The sequence below is a fragment of the Leuciscus leuciscus genome, assembly GCF_965113295.1.
Source record: "Leuciscus leuciscus genome assembly, chromosome: 14".
Taxonomy (NCBI): Eukaryota; Metazoa; Chordata; class Actinopteri; order Cypriniformes; family Leuciscidae; genus Leuciscus; species Leuciscus leuciscus.
Genome location: NC_138738.1, coordinates 22601702 through 22617898, shown reverse-complemented (window position 1 = coordinate 22617898; position 16197 = coordinate 22601702). Strand labels below are relative to the sequence as shown.

At 37.4% G+C, this 16197-nt stretch overlaps 2 protein-coding genes across 3 annotated transcripts in view; both read left to right on the top strand.

The window, feature by feature from the left end:
• Window positions 1-16077, top strand: part of suz12b (SUZ12 polycomb repressive complex 2 subunit b) — a 22675-nt gene extending 6598 nt beyond the window's left edge. Inside the window, exons 5-16 of one of the 2 annotated variants that reach the window (XM_082137316.1) lie at window positions 3146-3195; window positions 3303-3388; window positions 3514-3745; window positions 4401-4509; window positions 4624-4729; window positions 4982-5156; window positions 7111-7199; window positions 11148-11291; window positions 11554-11711; window positions 14119-14317; window positions 14498-14577; window positions 14703-16077. In XM_082137316.1, the coding sequence (XP_081993442.1) occupies window positions 3146-3195; window positions 3303-3388; window positions 3514-3745; window positions 4401-4509; window positions 4624-4729; window positions 4982-5156; window positions 7111-7199; window positions 11148-11291; window positions 11554-11711; window positions 14119-14317; window positions 14498-14577; window positions 14703-15003 (1729 nt within the window). In that variant the 3' untranslated portion in view covers window positions 15004-16077. Of the gene's footprint in view, window positions 1-3145; window positions 3196-3302; window positions 3389-3513; window positions 3746-4400; window positions 4730-4981; window positions 5157-7110; window positions 7200-11147; window positions 11292-11553; window positions 11712-14118; window positions 14318-14497; window positions 14578-14702 lie in introns of both variants that reach the window. The other variant, XM_082137315.1, reaches the window with a different exon arrangement.
• The window catches only part of rnf135 (ring finger protein 135), a gene marked incomplete at its 5' end in the record, with an annotated part of 77850 nt that overhangs the window by 41169 nt on the left and 20484 nt on the right, over window positions 1-16197 (top strand). The window lies entirely within an intron of this gene.

The following is a 16197-nucleotide window of genomic DNA, read 5'->3' as shown; positions in this document are numbered from 1 at the left end:
GACTGCACGTGACGCATTTATTATACACGCATATAACACACGCACCAGATTTTCTCTCAAATGTTTGTCACTTTATACATAACCAACTCTGTTTATGTAAACCTAGTGTGTATGTGACAGTATTAGCGCAATGAGACTCTAAAGATAACTTAGTCCAGTAATCAGGTGCTGTTTGACTGGCTGTTAGTTCCTGCACTTCGGGTGTACACGCTCAGAAAAGCGCACGTTAGAACAGCGCATCAGCACTAGGGCTGGGTATCGATTCAGATGTTACAATTCGATTCGATTTCGATTTGCAAGCTCTAAATCGATTCGATTTCGATTCTCGATTCGATTTTCGATTTCGATTCTCGATTCGATTTTTCCCATTTCGATACTAAATTAATTTCGATTCAACTCACTCAATGAATATTAAATACAAATCCTATATTTATTAAAAAAAGAAAAAGAAAAGAAAAAAAAGTGAACAAGTTTTCAAGTGTTTAATTAATAAAAAGAAATTAAGAGCTACAAACCTGTATATTAAACTCTTTTTATTTTAGGTACACTTGGGTACATTAAAACAGAACCCAACTCTATATTTCAAATGCATACAATGAATAGACAGGATTTTGATGCAAGATGAAAAATTGATGCTGAAAATTGGACAAGTCAGAACAGTCGCATGTCTTGATCAAACAGGTTAACAATCCTCACATAAACCCACATATAAAAACGTTGCATATAATATAATATGTGCCCTTCCTGTCTAACAGCTAGGCCATACAGAAATTGAATAAAATTATCAAACAGTCTGTGTTGCATTAATTATAAATTATATATTGACTAATCAAAGTTACAAAAGTTCTTTATTCAAGAGCAGTGAGTGTTTTTCTCTGTTCTCTTTGTTCTTTGATTAACTTAAATGACAGAGATAATTAGTGGCTACAGTGTACTGTCCCTTTAAGACCAGCCGCTGTTGACAGAGACGCGGAACTCACACGCGGACTCATTCTCTCACGAGGCACAACTCTTCACGTTCGTCATAAGACTGCTCTTATGTTATAAAGATACTCGACAAAAATACATTTTGGCATAATTGTGTGTGTTCTTCGTTCAAGCGCGAAAGATAATTCTATTCTGTGCTGTCTTGTGCGAACGCACGATATCATCGCAAGTTTTTCTGTCACAGTCACGACAGCATTTTGGCAGCATTTTGGTCATATAGCCTAATTGCGTATAGGCTTGTCATAGCGATTGCGATATGATTAAACGTGCAGCACTAATTGAGGTTATTTTATGATTTAGATAAAACTACCATAAAATCTCACAGCATTAGCTATAAAATTGAGTTTGCAAGCCTATGAACAGTGGAGGAAAACTAATACATAAAGATGGAAAAAAATCGATTCTTGGCGTTTGAGAATCGTTTTTGAATCGACCACATTTTAAAAAACGATTAATCGAAAAATCGATTTTTTTGCCCAGCCCTAATCAGCACGCGAATGAAATGTTTCCTACGGGTGCCGCACTGCTCTAGTTGACTGCTGCGCCTTTTCCCCCGAAAATATCACGTTAACAACTACCCTGGATCCTCTTGATCTGCTTTCTCCATGTTTCTTTGACAAATCTCAGTGTCTCAGTCTCACGCACGCTGCATGTGAGTTGTGTGTGTGTATGTATGTATTTCATCATGAATGTTAATCACGTTGTCAGCATTCGCTTGAACTGATTTGCTGAAATTAAAACAGGGATGAGTGCCATCCAATGAGATTGCCGTTTGCGCATTAGTTCTGCCCACTACCGGAGAAACCGGCATATCTTCTGCTTGTTCTTAAAAGCTGAATTATTCTAGATTGAACTGAAGGAAAATACAAACAAGAATATCGTTTACATGTTGCACGTTAATTTTGTGTGGTATGTTAGACTCTCGCTCTCTCTCTCTCTCTTTGCGTGTGTGAGAGAAACGCGATGGCGAGTCGTGCACCTTCACACTAGAGTTTACGGTACGTCAAATACAGACACGCTGAGCTGAATTTGAAAAACTAGTACAGATCGCTTGACGAAGAGCGAAACTCTCAAGCGCTCAGTCAGTGTTCAGCGAGTGAAAATATATCTGAGCTAAACTTATACTTGGCATCTAACACACTTACTGGCGAGTAAAATCTAAGAATTTATTAGCCAATGACTAATGATAGACATTATTTAGTCGCCCAGTGTGAAATTTACTCGCATATGTGAGTGATTTACTCGCATTGTAGAGGGTTGCTTTAAAGCACATGCAAATAATGAACTTTTGTGAATTGCAGTGTCCCGAACCTCAGCATTAACGTGTGATGTGTATGTACGTCGATGTTGTATGTTGAGACGGAGGCGCCAGAACTGCAACTGATAGAATGCTCTGTAACACGATACTACGATATTTATTCAAAAGCAGATCGTGGAGACATTTTAATCGTCCACGATCAAAAATCGTGATATCGCATACCCCTATGCCACATCTTGAAAGTTTGGATAATTCAGACGATGAGACGACACTTGTATCTTGCTGTATAACAAAGGATCCTGGCTTTCAACGCGCATGCGTCGTAGTGCTCTCGTGAACACGCGTCGAAGACTGATACGGAAGAGAAGAAATTGTTGTCTTAAAGTCTTTTTGTTTTTTTGGCGCAAAAAAAGTATTCTTGTCGCTTCATAAAATTAAGGTTTAACCACTGTAGTCAAATGGACTATTTTAACGATGTCTTTCCTACCTTTCTGGGCCTTCAAAGTGTTAATTAAATAGCTGTCAATGGAGCCCCCCGAGCCATCGGATTTCATAAAAAATATCTTAATTTATGTTTCGAAGAAAAAACGAAGGTATTACAGGTTTGGAACAACATGAGGGTGAGGATTGACAGAATTTTAATTTTTGGGTGAACTAGGCTATCCCTTTAAGCTAATCGTGTTGACTTGGGACAAACATCTGGGCAAAAGTTATGATGAAAGATAGAGACAGCAGTTGAGCTTTGGAATGGCGCTTAATAAATACAACTACTTGTTGTTTTCAGAATGACTGTGCTTTTAGAGCGGCTAAATAGTTTTCATGGAAAACTGTTTTAGGAAAACGTTATAGGATCATTTGGTTCCAAATGGTGATTTTTAGTTTTTTTATTTGTGATTTCAGTGTGACTTCACATCTGCAACTGACATTCACTGGATTTTTTCACAAGAATGGTTAGTCTAAATCTGTCAAAAGTGTACCAATGTGTCTGAATTATCATCTTTTATTTTACATCAATTACCATTTTAGGGTTCTATTATAATTATTTTTGTTTTACCAGATAAGCCATGTCAAAACTCAGAAAATGATCAAAACTCAGTTTCACTTGAGGTGCTACTTGTCAAAGTCTGTCATAAAAAGCGCAAGGTGAGCTTCTCTTTACTTAAATGTGTTATTACATTAAAATATACATGTGATGAAAACAGTAGTTAAAGTATGCCAATTTTAAGATCATAACCTTTTTTTGTTATGATTGTCTTTTTCTCCCTCAGGATGTCAGCTGCCCTATAAAGCAAGTGCCTACCGGGAAAAAGCAGGTGCTTTTGAACCCGGATCTCAGTCAAACCAAGCCTGGTGCCTTCCCTTCCCTGCTGGTGTCCAGCAATGAGTTTGAGCCCAGTAACAGTCACATGGTCAAATCATATTCTCTTCTATTCAGGGTGTCTCGCACAGGCAAAAGAGACCCCAATGGCTTCATCAACTGTGAGGTGGATGAGAATATTGGTGAGTGGCAGTGCAGGAAAAAAAAGTGTAGAATGCTGTGGAAAAGCTCTGCGACCATCCTAATCTGTTTCGTGGCTTGAGTGTAAGTTAAAGGGATAGTTCATCCAAAAAAAAAATGGAAATGCTGTCGTTTACTTGCATGTTCCGAACCTATACGACTTTCTTCTGTGGAATGCAAAATAATTTATTTTGAAAAATGTCTTTTGTCCATAAAAAGTCAGTCACTGAGGTCCAGTGCTATTTGGACCCCATTGACTTTCATTATGTGCACAAAACAGTTTTTCAAAATATTGTGTTCCACAGAATCAAGAACATCTTTTGGACAGGTTTGGAATAACATGAGGGTGAGGAAAAAATTTAGTTTTTGGATGAACTTTTGCTTTACTGTCCATGAATCAAGGAGAGGGATGAAAATTTAAGTAGTATCATTTTTTTCAGAAAATCTGATGGTGAGTGACTGACTGAAATCGAACCTTTTCTGTCATCTGTCCATGATGATGCATGAATTGGTGCGAAGATCAGTTAAAGTTATAGCACCCTACATTTTCAAACATAGCCAATACACTTAACTGCGCACTGCCCACTGCAGTTTTTGTAGCCTCAGCCTCACAAATGCAAGGCCGGAACAAAACAGTCTTAATGCTTTTATCTGTAGATGTAAAAGAGGAACTCCCATCCAGAAAGAAGAGATCCTTATCCCACAGGGGTGACGGAGAGACCACAGAAACATTTGTTGCTCAGATGACTGTTTTCGATAAAAACCGGTTAGTAATTTCAGTGCTTTTGAAAGCTTCATATCACTTAGAAATGGCAAAAAAAAAAAAAAAAAAAAATGCTGTTCCCTATGTGACATGCATGATAACACAATTGCCCTTCAGACGGTTGCAGCTGCTGGATGGAGAGTATGAGGTTTCCATGCAACAGATTGAAGACTGTCCAGTCAGCAAGAAGCGGGCCACATGGGAGACCATCCTGGATGGAAAGGTTGGTTATATCTGCTAAAAATAAGCTGTTAACTTTCCTGTCAAGCATTTGAACTTCTGAACAAAACAAGTGTGAAGTTATTTGCCAGTCAAACATAAATGCGTTACAGAGCATTATAAATATGCATTATTTTATTATTATTTTTATATAATTTAAAATTTTGTTCCTGGTTTAAATCCCTTATTTTAACAGCTGTATAGATTTCATTCAGTGGCGATGTAGATTGCAATTGTTGATTCTTGTATTTTGAAGAGGTTGCCCCCATTTGAGACCTTCTCTCAGGGACCCACTTTGCAGTTCACCCTTCGTTGGACAGGTGACCCCAGTGACCCTTCAACGGCCCCTGTGGCCAAACCTCTCTCCACCCGCAATTCTGACACCAGCACCACAGAGAGCAGACCCAGCACTCTCCGACCTGCACCTGTTGGTAAGGAAGCAAAGATCTGCCTGATCTTACAAGGCTCGACTGCCTGATGGCCCTGGGCTAGTGTAAATGAGGCTCAGGACAGTTGACGGAACTGTCTGTTGCCCGATCTAGTCAATGCTGCATCGTCATGAAAGTTTATCATTTGCACTTGTTTTTAAGCCTCACTGCTCTTGACTGAATAACTTTTGTAACTTTAAAAAGTAATATGTATTTAATTTATACAGTGAAGAGTATGCAGTTATTTTACATTAGATTATTCAATTTCTCTACCTGAAAACTACTGTTGGACATTCCTGAAAAACCTGAAAAGCAAAGTTTATTTGTTCTATTGTAATTATTTGTTCTATTGCTTTGTTCTAATTTAATGACAGACCATTTACTTGTCTATAACAATGTTTGAAATTTATGAGTAAAGTCGGTTGCACACTGTACGATTTATAATGGTCCTTTACGATTGTTGCTTGTCAGACTCAGGGCTCAACGCTAAGGATTTTTTTCTACTGACCCGGTCAGGCCAGTGGTTAATTTTTACTTGCCCTGCCAAAATTTTCACTGGCCCCACAACAAAAAATGTATTAAGTAAAAGAAAATGGGCCTATAAAATAGAATTTCAATCTATTTTTGTTGGCGAAATAGATTGAAACAGGCGATTTGATGTCTAAAATGTAACTCACTTAATATTAACTTGTTTATTAAACTACGTTGAATAAAATCAATGTCACGTGTGTAATCATGCTGATATTTGAAGAAAAACAGCACTCTGTGTAATATTGGTTAACTATATTAAATTATATAAATATATAAGACATACAGGGGCATTTTTACCCCTTTTTCTTGAATCTGGGGGCATTCTAAATGCATTTTAATAGACTAAATCACGCAGTATAATCGTACGCTCTGTGCACACGCGCTAGTCTAATCTACTAGACTACATCACGCAGTGTATGCGTGCACTCAATGGGTGAGTTTTTGTTTGGTTTTTGTAAAGTGAGGGACATTATCGACGATATCATAGATTAAACTATATCGCACACCCCTACAGCACTGGCCTGATCGGGCAAGTGACAGTTCCGTCAACTGTCCCGACTCCCGAGCATCGTTCACACTGGCCCTGGGCCATCGGGCAGTCCTTATTGTCGAGCCCTACAGACTCTACGAACATGATCCTCGCTGTAAGCCATGTCACACTGTAAGATCTCAGTTGTCATTAATGTCTGATTATACGACAGTCAAGACGCATTAAAAATGGACGCACACAAGAACTTGTCCTGAGTTTTACGTCATCAATCAATGACACGTTCAGTGACAGTGAGTTGAATTACACTCGGGATTGAAATGGTGGCTACAAAGAAATCTCTAGCGTAAATTTTGGCCATGGCTTGTCTTGGAAAATGAAGACAATTTGACGGTCATCGTAGGAGAAGTCACACTGCAGGACTGTAAGTCAGTTCTTCTGACACTGCCAGAATTTCGTCAGAGGTCAAATTTGATCGCAACGGTCATTAATCAGCTATCGGTGAACATGTCAAACTAATGATCATAGGCTTCAGATTTTAGCCTAGGATCTGAGGAATCTTTTAGAATTTGCAAAATTAGTCTCAGACGGCCAAATTGTGGCCAAAACCGTACAGTGTGAACCCGGCTTTAGGCTAGTAGTTTTTGGTGTCATGATTGAGGTTATAGTTAAAAAAAAAAAAAAAAAAAAATTTATTTATTTTTTATATTACTTTCTGTGGTGGGGCCAGTGAACGTTTTGGCAGGGCAAGTCAAAATTTGAATCAAGAAAAAATCCTTAGCGTTGAGCCCTGTATTGTATAAGTTTGTTAGCAATCATGGCCTGCTTGGTCTGAAAACATTCTAAATTCTTACTATAATCAAACATAATGAATGATCTGCCTTTTTCTTATATGTAATATAATGGTGAATATAGTTGTTTAATGTTTTATTCTCTCAGCGGTGAAGGATTCAGTGAGCACCAGCATACAGACCAGAAGAGAGCTGTCCCCCTGTGAACCCAGACAGAAACTACGCATCTTTTACCAGGTAGAAATTTTGTACTCTTTATTTATTGTAAACAGCTTGTAATGAAACTTAATTTATATATATTTGTATTTAATTTAATTTAGTATTTTTGAATTGTGAATCGTTTATTTCGGTCAATAATCGATTTAAAATGCTAAGAATCGAATGAATCACGATTTGATAGCGATTCAGTGCTTTAAAATATATAAACATTAAATTACTACATGCTCAAATTAATGGAGATGTTGTGATGCGTCATTCACGCCCTCACAGCTCTCCTTCCCATATATGCGCTGCACTTTTTACCGTCTTTCACTGGATTTCGCTGGTGCCCGCTCCCTATAGCTCTCATCTACACATTTTTGAGAAGTCCATGTTTGAGCTCTCCTCAGGACAGCCACTGCTGTTCACATGAGCAGATGACAGCTCTCTATCGAGACAGCAATAGTCCTGAGTCAAACTGCTCAAGCCATTGATAAAGCTTCCAAGTCATTGCGTGGACACTAATAAAACGGTTTCATTGCTTGAAAACGTCACCGTTATTTTCTTTAAAATAAAATACTGAAGTTGTACGGAAATGGGTCATATCATTGACATTACTCGCCCTGAGCAGTTGAAGTAAAACCCCACTTCAAGGGCGTGAATTTATTGCATGGAAAGAGCAAACACATAATAGGTGTCAAAAATGCATACGCACAGTCAATTTTACTTAATGTTGTTAAACTGAATGTACGAAGGAAACTGCTGAAATAATTACAACATTAATAACACTGAAAAAAGCGCATTGTTTATCTATCAATCAGATGCGCATTACAGTCGCGTTCGTTACTATAGCAAAAGTAGACACCCGTCGCGTTTTCTTTCAGAATCATAAGGAAAATGTTCCGTATAAAGAGAACAAAGAGGGCTTTTCTTACTATTGCATGAGGAAAAGATAGTTTAGTTTTAGTTGGGAAAGTGCATATGTTTAGGTAGTCTCTCCATGGAAGCATGTTTAATGTACCAGGAACACTTTAATATGGTTGTGTATCCATTAACACTATCCTACACAATAGTTAGCATGAACTAACAATACTTTCAAAGCCTTTTTAAATCTTGGCTTATGTAAATTTCTACAAATGCCAATTGATAGGCTATTAAAATAAATGTAATAATAATAGCATCATTAAAAACTAACATGAACTAACATTAACAATGGACAAAAAGTTTTTTTTTTTTTTTTTTTTTTTAAATCCCCACTCTCTGACCCCCCCGAAGGCCGCTGTGTAATTCACACCTGGACTAAGACACATTGGGGGAAGCATTTCAATATTGTTACAACCGTCTAGGGCCAGGTGTAACATAAATGTATGTGTGCTCACTCACAAAGATAATGTCCAACAAATATACATTTATTTTAAAAAATATAGTGAAAACTAGGAATGGGCATTTCAAGCAAAAATAATATTCAAAGATCGCTGGGGGGTATTCGATTATTATTCGAAAATCACACCCCTTCCCCACATGCACACACATGCATGTATAGGCTACACACCGGAGCGGTGTGTATATAACTTAAAAAACTTAAACATATGTTTCATATTTATGTTTAAATAATATAATGTTATTTTTTAATTTCATCCATGTTGATTTTATGAAAAGGGAACAGCATGAGATGAGTAAGATAGGATCATAAGATGCCCAATATATCGGGAGACATTTGGAATGGGTCAGACATGATTTTGACCACTTCATTAAGTTTTGTTTTGTAGAAAGCCTTTCTTTAAAGTGAATTTTGTTTTGTATAAATTGTTTCTTAATTTTAATCAATGTTTCATCAACCAATTGCCTCGATTTAATAAACAAGAAGAAAATATAGCAGACAATATAATCAGGACACGGAGGCACCGGCGCTTGAACTGGAGCGCATCTCATAAATGAACCGAAACTCAGCGTATAAGCTACTTGCCTCGGACAGACCTGAGAAATATATCTATAGAAAGCTTGAAATGTCTCATTTTAAACAAAACAATTCAAAACGAAAGAAATGGGCTACTCTCTGCTTATGTAGGCTTATTTGTATGAAGTTTGCATTTCTCTCTCTCTATAGGTGCGTTCACTACTGAGAAGATGGCGAGTTAACATCGTCAACTTTATCTATGCAGCCGACGCTAACACAGTAAACACTAGTTTATTAATAAACAAAATAAAATGTCTCATGCATAATCATTACTTTTGCCGGTTCTTTGTGGCAAGCCTTTATGCGTGCTCTTGAGATGCGGAATAGGCAATATATTACGAAAAGGCTCATTATGGTTTAGTATTCTCTCCCACATATATTTAAGTAATTAAATTAATATAAATATGCGATTAGACTAATGGCTTAAGTTTTTTTCTAGTCGACTAGTAGTTGTTTTTAAGTCGTGCACGGGCAGCCCTACTTATTTCACACATTTTCGAACCAGCTTGTCACAAAGGGCATTCTGGGTTGAGCGAGCGGCCCTGAGTGGACTCAGCGAACAGAGCGCAATCTTCAGAAATGCGCTCTCTGCTCTGGAGGAAATATTACCACTCCACTCACATGCTCTGGTATGAGACAATGTGTTGTTCTACTGTTGACTGAGAGTTGATTGACAGCTTTTAGATGCGTTATTGGCAGTGTCACCCTCTGGTTACATGAACGTGTCACCACCGCATCAGAACCGAAACCATGGGGATTTTTTTTAAAGACAATAATCGCACAACCTATTCGATATTCTATAATAAAATCAACTAATCAAATATTCGAAAATCGTGACTCATCCCTAGTGAAAACCAGAAACAAAGGGATTAAATTCAGGAGTGGACAAGGCCAAAATAATATATAAAAAAATGCAGAATCGAATTAATCGCATCAAATTGTAATGTGAATCGTCTTGAATCCAATCGTTCTGAATTTGCAAAAATTGTTCTTGAATCAAATCGAAAACCCATGAATCGAATCGATTCCCTGTCTACCCAAAGATTCACAGCCCTACTGTAGACTGGGTTCGGGACGTTTTTGCCAGGAATATCTAAAGTTTTATGCATGCTCCTGAGAGCCTCTCTTTCATTCTGTCACATGAAACAAATGCTTATACTATACTGTGAAGTCAATCTGTCATGCAAAGAAAAAGGATTAACTCAACATAGCCAGGTCTATAGTAGGGGTGTGCATGAATATTCAAATATTTGAATATTCAATCTGGAATTATTATTCGAAAAATAAAATACTATAAAAATTTTACTACGGTGCTTTGCTGGCCGTAAATGCAGTGAATCCATGATAAATCCCAAGTGCAACTCGCAGTTATAATTAAATGCACTGGGTGGCGCTGTGGAGCGTGTTAACAAGTTGTCTGTATCTGATCACATAATGTTGTCATCTGCCTCGCGAAGTTTGGAATTACTTAAATTATTTAAAGGATCTTACAAAATAGAATTACTTTTGAGAATTAATGAATCTGAGTTCTAATATCATTAGCAGTTGAATGAGGAAAGACAGCTGTCCATCACTGCATTCACGACTGCAGGTAAGCGTAGCAGTAGCTGTGATCCGATAGCAGATAGCAAACTTATCAGATAGCAAAATGATTTTGAGACATACACTTCCTTGAAGTTTCGTTGAGGGAGACATGTTTTAGAACAGAAAAGGTATTTCAAACTTCTTTTTACTCTAAGCAAAGAATGAAAAAGAACTTCACAGTGAGTATATCGGGGCCTTGAATCACGTTCAGTTTCTTACATTACGCGCACATGAGTGAGTTTAGTTGCCGGCTGCAGTTCACGTAAAGGCTACCAGTGTCGCTAATAACAAGACTTTCTGAATTCTACATATAGCTATTTAAAGTCCAGTATATTATCAAATAGTAAGAAAACAAAATTTACACTGAGGGTTTAGTGGAGCACCATCTAATTAAAAAAATAATTGAGAACTTTATGCAATATGCTGTTATTTTTGTTTGTCCACAGTTTCTGTACAACAATAACAGTCGTCAGCAAACAGAGGCCAGAGACGACCTGCACTGTCCCTGGTGCACGCTCAACTGCCGTAAACTCTACAGTCTGCTTAAACACCTCAAAGTCTCCCACAATAGATTCATCTTTAACTATGTGGTGAGAACAGAAGAACACACTATCATGAATCTCTGCCTGGTTCGTTTCAAATATGAATACAATAGTTTTTTAATTAGTTTTATGCTTGGTGTAACAGATCCTTATATTCATTTTATAATTTCTTATATAGTTAGTGTATGTATGAAAACTTTTATTGGCACAAGAACTAGGGATCATGCTATAATCATTGGTTGTGTCTTTTAAATTTCGTAGACAATTTCAAGAATTCAGTCTCACAACTAAAATTTTCCCTTTTTTCCAGCCTCATCCTAAAGGTGCTCGGATAGACGTTTCCATAAATGAGTGCTATGATGGCTCATATGTCGGCAATCCTCAAGACATCCACAGTCAGCCTGGCTTTGCCTTCAGCCGCAACGGCCCTGTTAAAAGGACAGCTGTCACCCACATACTTGTTTGTCGGTATGAAATGGATCTGAATGTTTTTTTGAATTTTTTTTTTGTTTTTTCACTGTAGGGTTTTATATATATATATATATATATATATATATATATATATATATATATATATATATATACATACATACATACATACATACAGTTGTAATTGAAATTATTCAACCCCCATTGCAAATCAGGTTTATAGGCAAAATTTACAGACTTTCAGCTGTTTGCAATAAACAAGTCAAACAAAAGTAATTGAAACAGCTTAACACAACAAAAGTTTCAAGTGGTTTCCCCAAATTCAACTGAAAATGCAACTTTTAATGACTTCTGCAGTCTCAAAATTATTTAAGCCCTTCATGGCAAGCTTATTTAGTACTTAGTATCGATGATTTAGTACTTAACACCCTTTTGCTGTTATGACCTGCTGCAAATGAGATGTATAACCAGACACCAGCTTCTGGCAGCATTTCTAAGGAATCTTAGCCTATTCCTCATGAGCAATAGCCTCCAGTTCAGTAATATTCTTGGGTTTGCGTGCTGCAACCGCCGCCTTCAAATCCTCCCAGAAATGTTCTATGGGGTTCAAATCAGTGATGGCCACTGTAGAATCTTCCAGGACTTCTACTGCAACCAAGCCTTGGTGGAATTTGAGAAATGCTTGGGATCATTGTCCTGTAGGAAGGTCCAATAACACCCTCACTGACAGCATGGCGTTTTCTCCTAGGATTTCCTGATACTTCAATGAATCCATCTTGCCTTCCACACGCTGCAGGTTTCCAGTGCCAGAGGATGCAACGCAGCTCCAGAGCATCACGAGCCATCACTATGCTTAACTGTAGGCAGAGTGCTCTTTTCGGCATATGCTTCATTCCTCTTTCTCCCAACACATCGGTAGCTAATATATATGATTTTGAGCACTTTTCTTGTGCTTTTGGGTCAGTTGTGGTTACGTCTTGGAGTTCTGGAATGGAAACCGCATGCGTTTAGTACGCGCCTTTCTGTGCAAGCTGAAACCTAAGTGCCTGTTGCAACTAAGTCTTGCTGCAGGTCTTTTGCAGTCACTTGAGGGTTTTTCTGAAAATGCTTTCTCAGAAATCTGGTTGCAGCAGTTGATGGCCTCTTTTTTCTGCCCCGTCCAGATAGTGTAACCACTGTTCCTTTAACTTTGAACTTGCTTCCAACGGTTTCTCTATGAAAATGTAGTGCCTTCGCTATCTTTTTGTATCCTGTTCCTTGTTTGTGAAGGGCGATGATATCTTCTCTCAATTTTTTGGACCATTCTTTTGACTTAGCTATATTTCTAACATGCAATCAAACGTGACAATTTTGCTTATAAACCTGATTTGTGATGGGGTTTGAATAATTTTGATTACAACTGTGTGTGTGTAATACAAAATAATGTAAATTATATATATATATATATATATATATATAGGTTTTGTTTAAAGTCACCATGAAAGCAGAATTGACAATTCTTAATTGTTTATTGAAAGTTGCATCATAAATTAATAATAAAAAAATGGCACAAGGGCCAGGCATTACACTTGTCCAATACCAGATTAGGAGAATCCTTCCCCTTCCAGCTAATTGTCAATCACATGAACCGATTGTAGCAATTCGCAAATTACAGCGATCAGTTCCATTAACAAATCAAGCCCCACCTACGTTTTTGTTTCTTTGTTTGAAAAATTGTTTTACTAGGATATGTCACAATAGTTAAGAAAAGACTGTCACAATTTCCGTTTAATTTCTACCTTAAATCAATGTTATAATCAATAAGTGTTTTTCAATCTCTGACAGCTTTTTAAAATCAGCTCATTTGATTTCTAAATTGTTTGGGTTTTGAATTGTCTTCAGTTTTGATGTCAAAATATATACAGGATGTGCACATTAAATAAGCCAGAATGCTGTAAAGGTTTTTACATAGAACAAAATCGGGGTAAGTCGAGTCAACTTTATTTACATAGCGCTTTATTCAATGCATATTGTTTAAAAGCAGCTTTACAGTGATGAATAGGAAAATAATGACGTGTTGTGCCAAAGTCTTCCACTCTGGTTTGGCTTAAACCTTTATCCCCAGTTTCACAGACAAGGCTCAATCTAGTCCCAGACTAAAGTGCATGTTTGAGCTGTTTTAACTGATATCAACTTGCACTAATCCTGGTTTAGTCTTAGTCCTGTCTGTGAAACCAGGCCTATGACTTTACTTGCAAAAAAAAAAAAAAAAAGCACAAAAAAAAACACTGCTTAGGGCATTTACATCACCTTACATATTTTTGTCATTATGCATGTATTGTCACTCTTGTTCTTTTTGTTGATAAAATCAATGGTGCTGCAAGCTCTTAAAATTTAATATAGATAAATGCAGAACATCCCTGTTTTATTTATACCCATGGTTGTTTAATCTCCCACTTTCACGTAGGCCGAAGCGAACCAAGCCAAGCCTGTCTGAGTTTTTGGAGTCAGAGGACGGTGAGCCCGAGCAGCAGCGGACTTATGTGAGCGGACACAATCGTCTGTATTTCCACAGTGACAGCTGCATGCCCCTCCGTCCACAAGAGATGGAGGTGGACAGCGAGGATGAAAGGGACCCAGAGTGGCTCAGAGAAAAGACCACCACGGTTAGTCGACTGGTCAATCAAGTTCCTCTCTCTGCACAATTTTTGCATTTGAATGGAACAGTTAATTCTCTTTTATGTATAAGTATAGATAATATATGATAATCATTCTTTCACTCACTGAAACGGTTCAGTTCTTGCACTACGTACTTGCACTGATATTATGTTTTGTTTTGCATGAAGCAAATTGAAGAATTCACAGATGTGAATGAAGGAGAAAAAGAAGTAATGAAGTTATGGAATCTTCACGTTATGAAGAATGGGTAAAAGAATACATTCATATTGTCTTTTCTTTTCCTTATATTAACTGTTTAAGTAGCTTTAAAACCTTGATCATAGACGTACAAAAACGCTGTTGCATCTTATTTTCTAACTGTCCATTCTCCAGATTCATTGCTGATAATCAGATGAGTCAGGCAAGTATGCTGTTTGTGGAGAACTGCGGGCCACACATAATTCGCAGGAATTTGTGTCGGAACTTTCTCCTTCACCTGGTCAACCTGCATGACTTCAACCTGGTCACCATAGCAACCATTGACCGGGCCATGGCCCGTATGAAAGAGATAGAGGAGTCACTTCCTGAACTAGAGGAAGGGCAGGAGTCGCCAGATGCCACTTGCAATGGTCACGCAGTGTCCTCGGGTGTTTCACTACATGGCAAACGCACCAAAAGTGGAGTCTCAGACTGACAACAGCTGGTTTTACAAGAAAAATTATGAACAGAATCAATGAGCTCTGTTTTGAACCATTTGAAATCATTTTATTGTTTTGAGGTCTAGAACACTCAGCCAGCAGTGCTTCTGTGGCTTAGAACATGAGTTCTATTTCTGATCTGCCCATATGCTCATTTATAAATAAGGAGCCCATTTGAGACTCGATTGTGAGTTAGCTGCTGGTATTAAGAACTGACGCAAGTGCTTTTGAATGAATTCATGCAATTTTTCAATGTTTTCCAGTGCAGTGTCTTGTCATAAACCATTATCATTTCAGCAGTCATGTGTAGAATAGTCTTTAGTTTTTTCTGAAAAGAAGTGAGTTACTGTAGAATTGGGAGTACTGTTAATCAATATTTTCCGTACACATTTTGACTTTTTTTAACCACTGTGCGTTCAGTGACTATTTAGCACATTGTAGCACTTGTGTTTCTCCTTATTCAGTGGCTGTAGACTCAGAATTGTTGACATGGACCCTAAGTTGTGATGTTCAGGTTTCTCAAGTGGGATTTGAAAGCTAAACAGCTTTGCATTTCCTTTTTCTTTTATAACATACAGATGCTCTTTTATCGGTTTTAGATTGGACCAATCAATATATACATTGCATTATGTCAACAGCTTCTTGTCTCACATGTGAGGTGTTAAGATCCTTCCATCTTAGAATGGCTTCTTCTGTATATATATTTTTTTCTTTCCCCAGTTCTCTTCTTCTTAATCAGCAATATAATGCACACCCTGTGAAAGGAGAGCTGTCTGTGTTTGGGCAACAAGAAGTCCTTGTTTCATAAATCTTTGTAAACAAACCTCATTATGCCATTTAGAATGAGGATCAGGAATAATTTGTAGGTCATGTCAAACCGATGTTACTACTGGTAATGTGGTTATATAATAGTTTGTTGCTATTATAATGTTCAGATGTTGTACATGCCAAAGTATATCAGATACAGCATCCTTTCTCCTTCAATTTGTTTTCTTTGCAAAATGCACAAGTTTGGTGTACACGAAAATTATTTACAAATTAAAGATGTGTAAATGCTCGGTTTAAATGTACTTTAACTAGATGTGTTCAATTCAAAAATTCAATGGGACCACCTATTTTGGAAGTTATTGTCATTCTATACACCATGATTTCACGCGAAAACATTATTTACAATATTAGAGCAACAATTA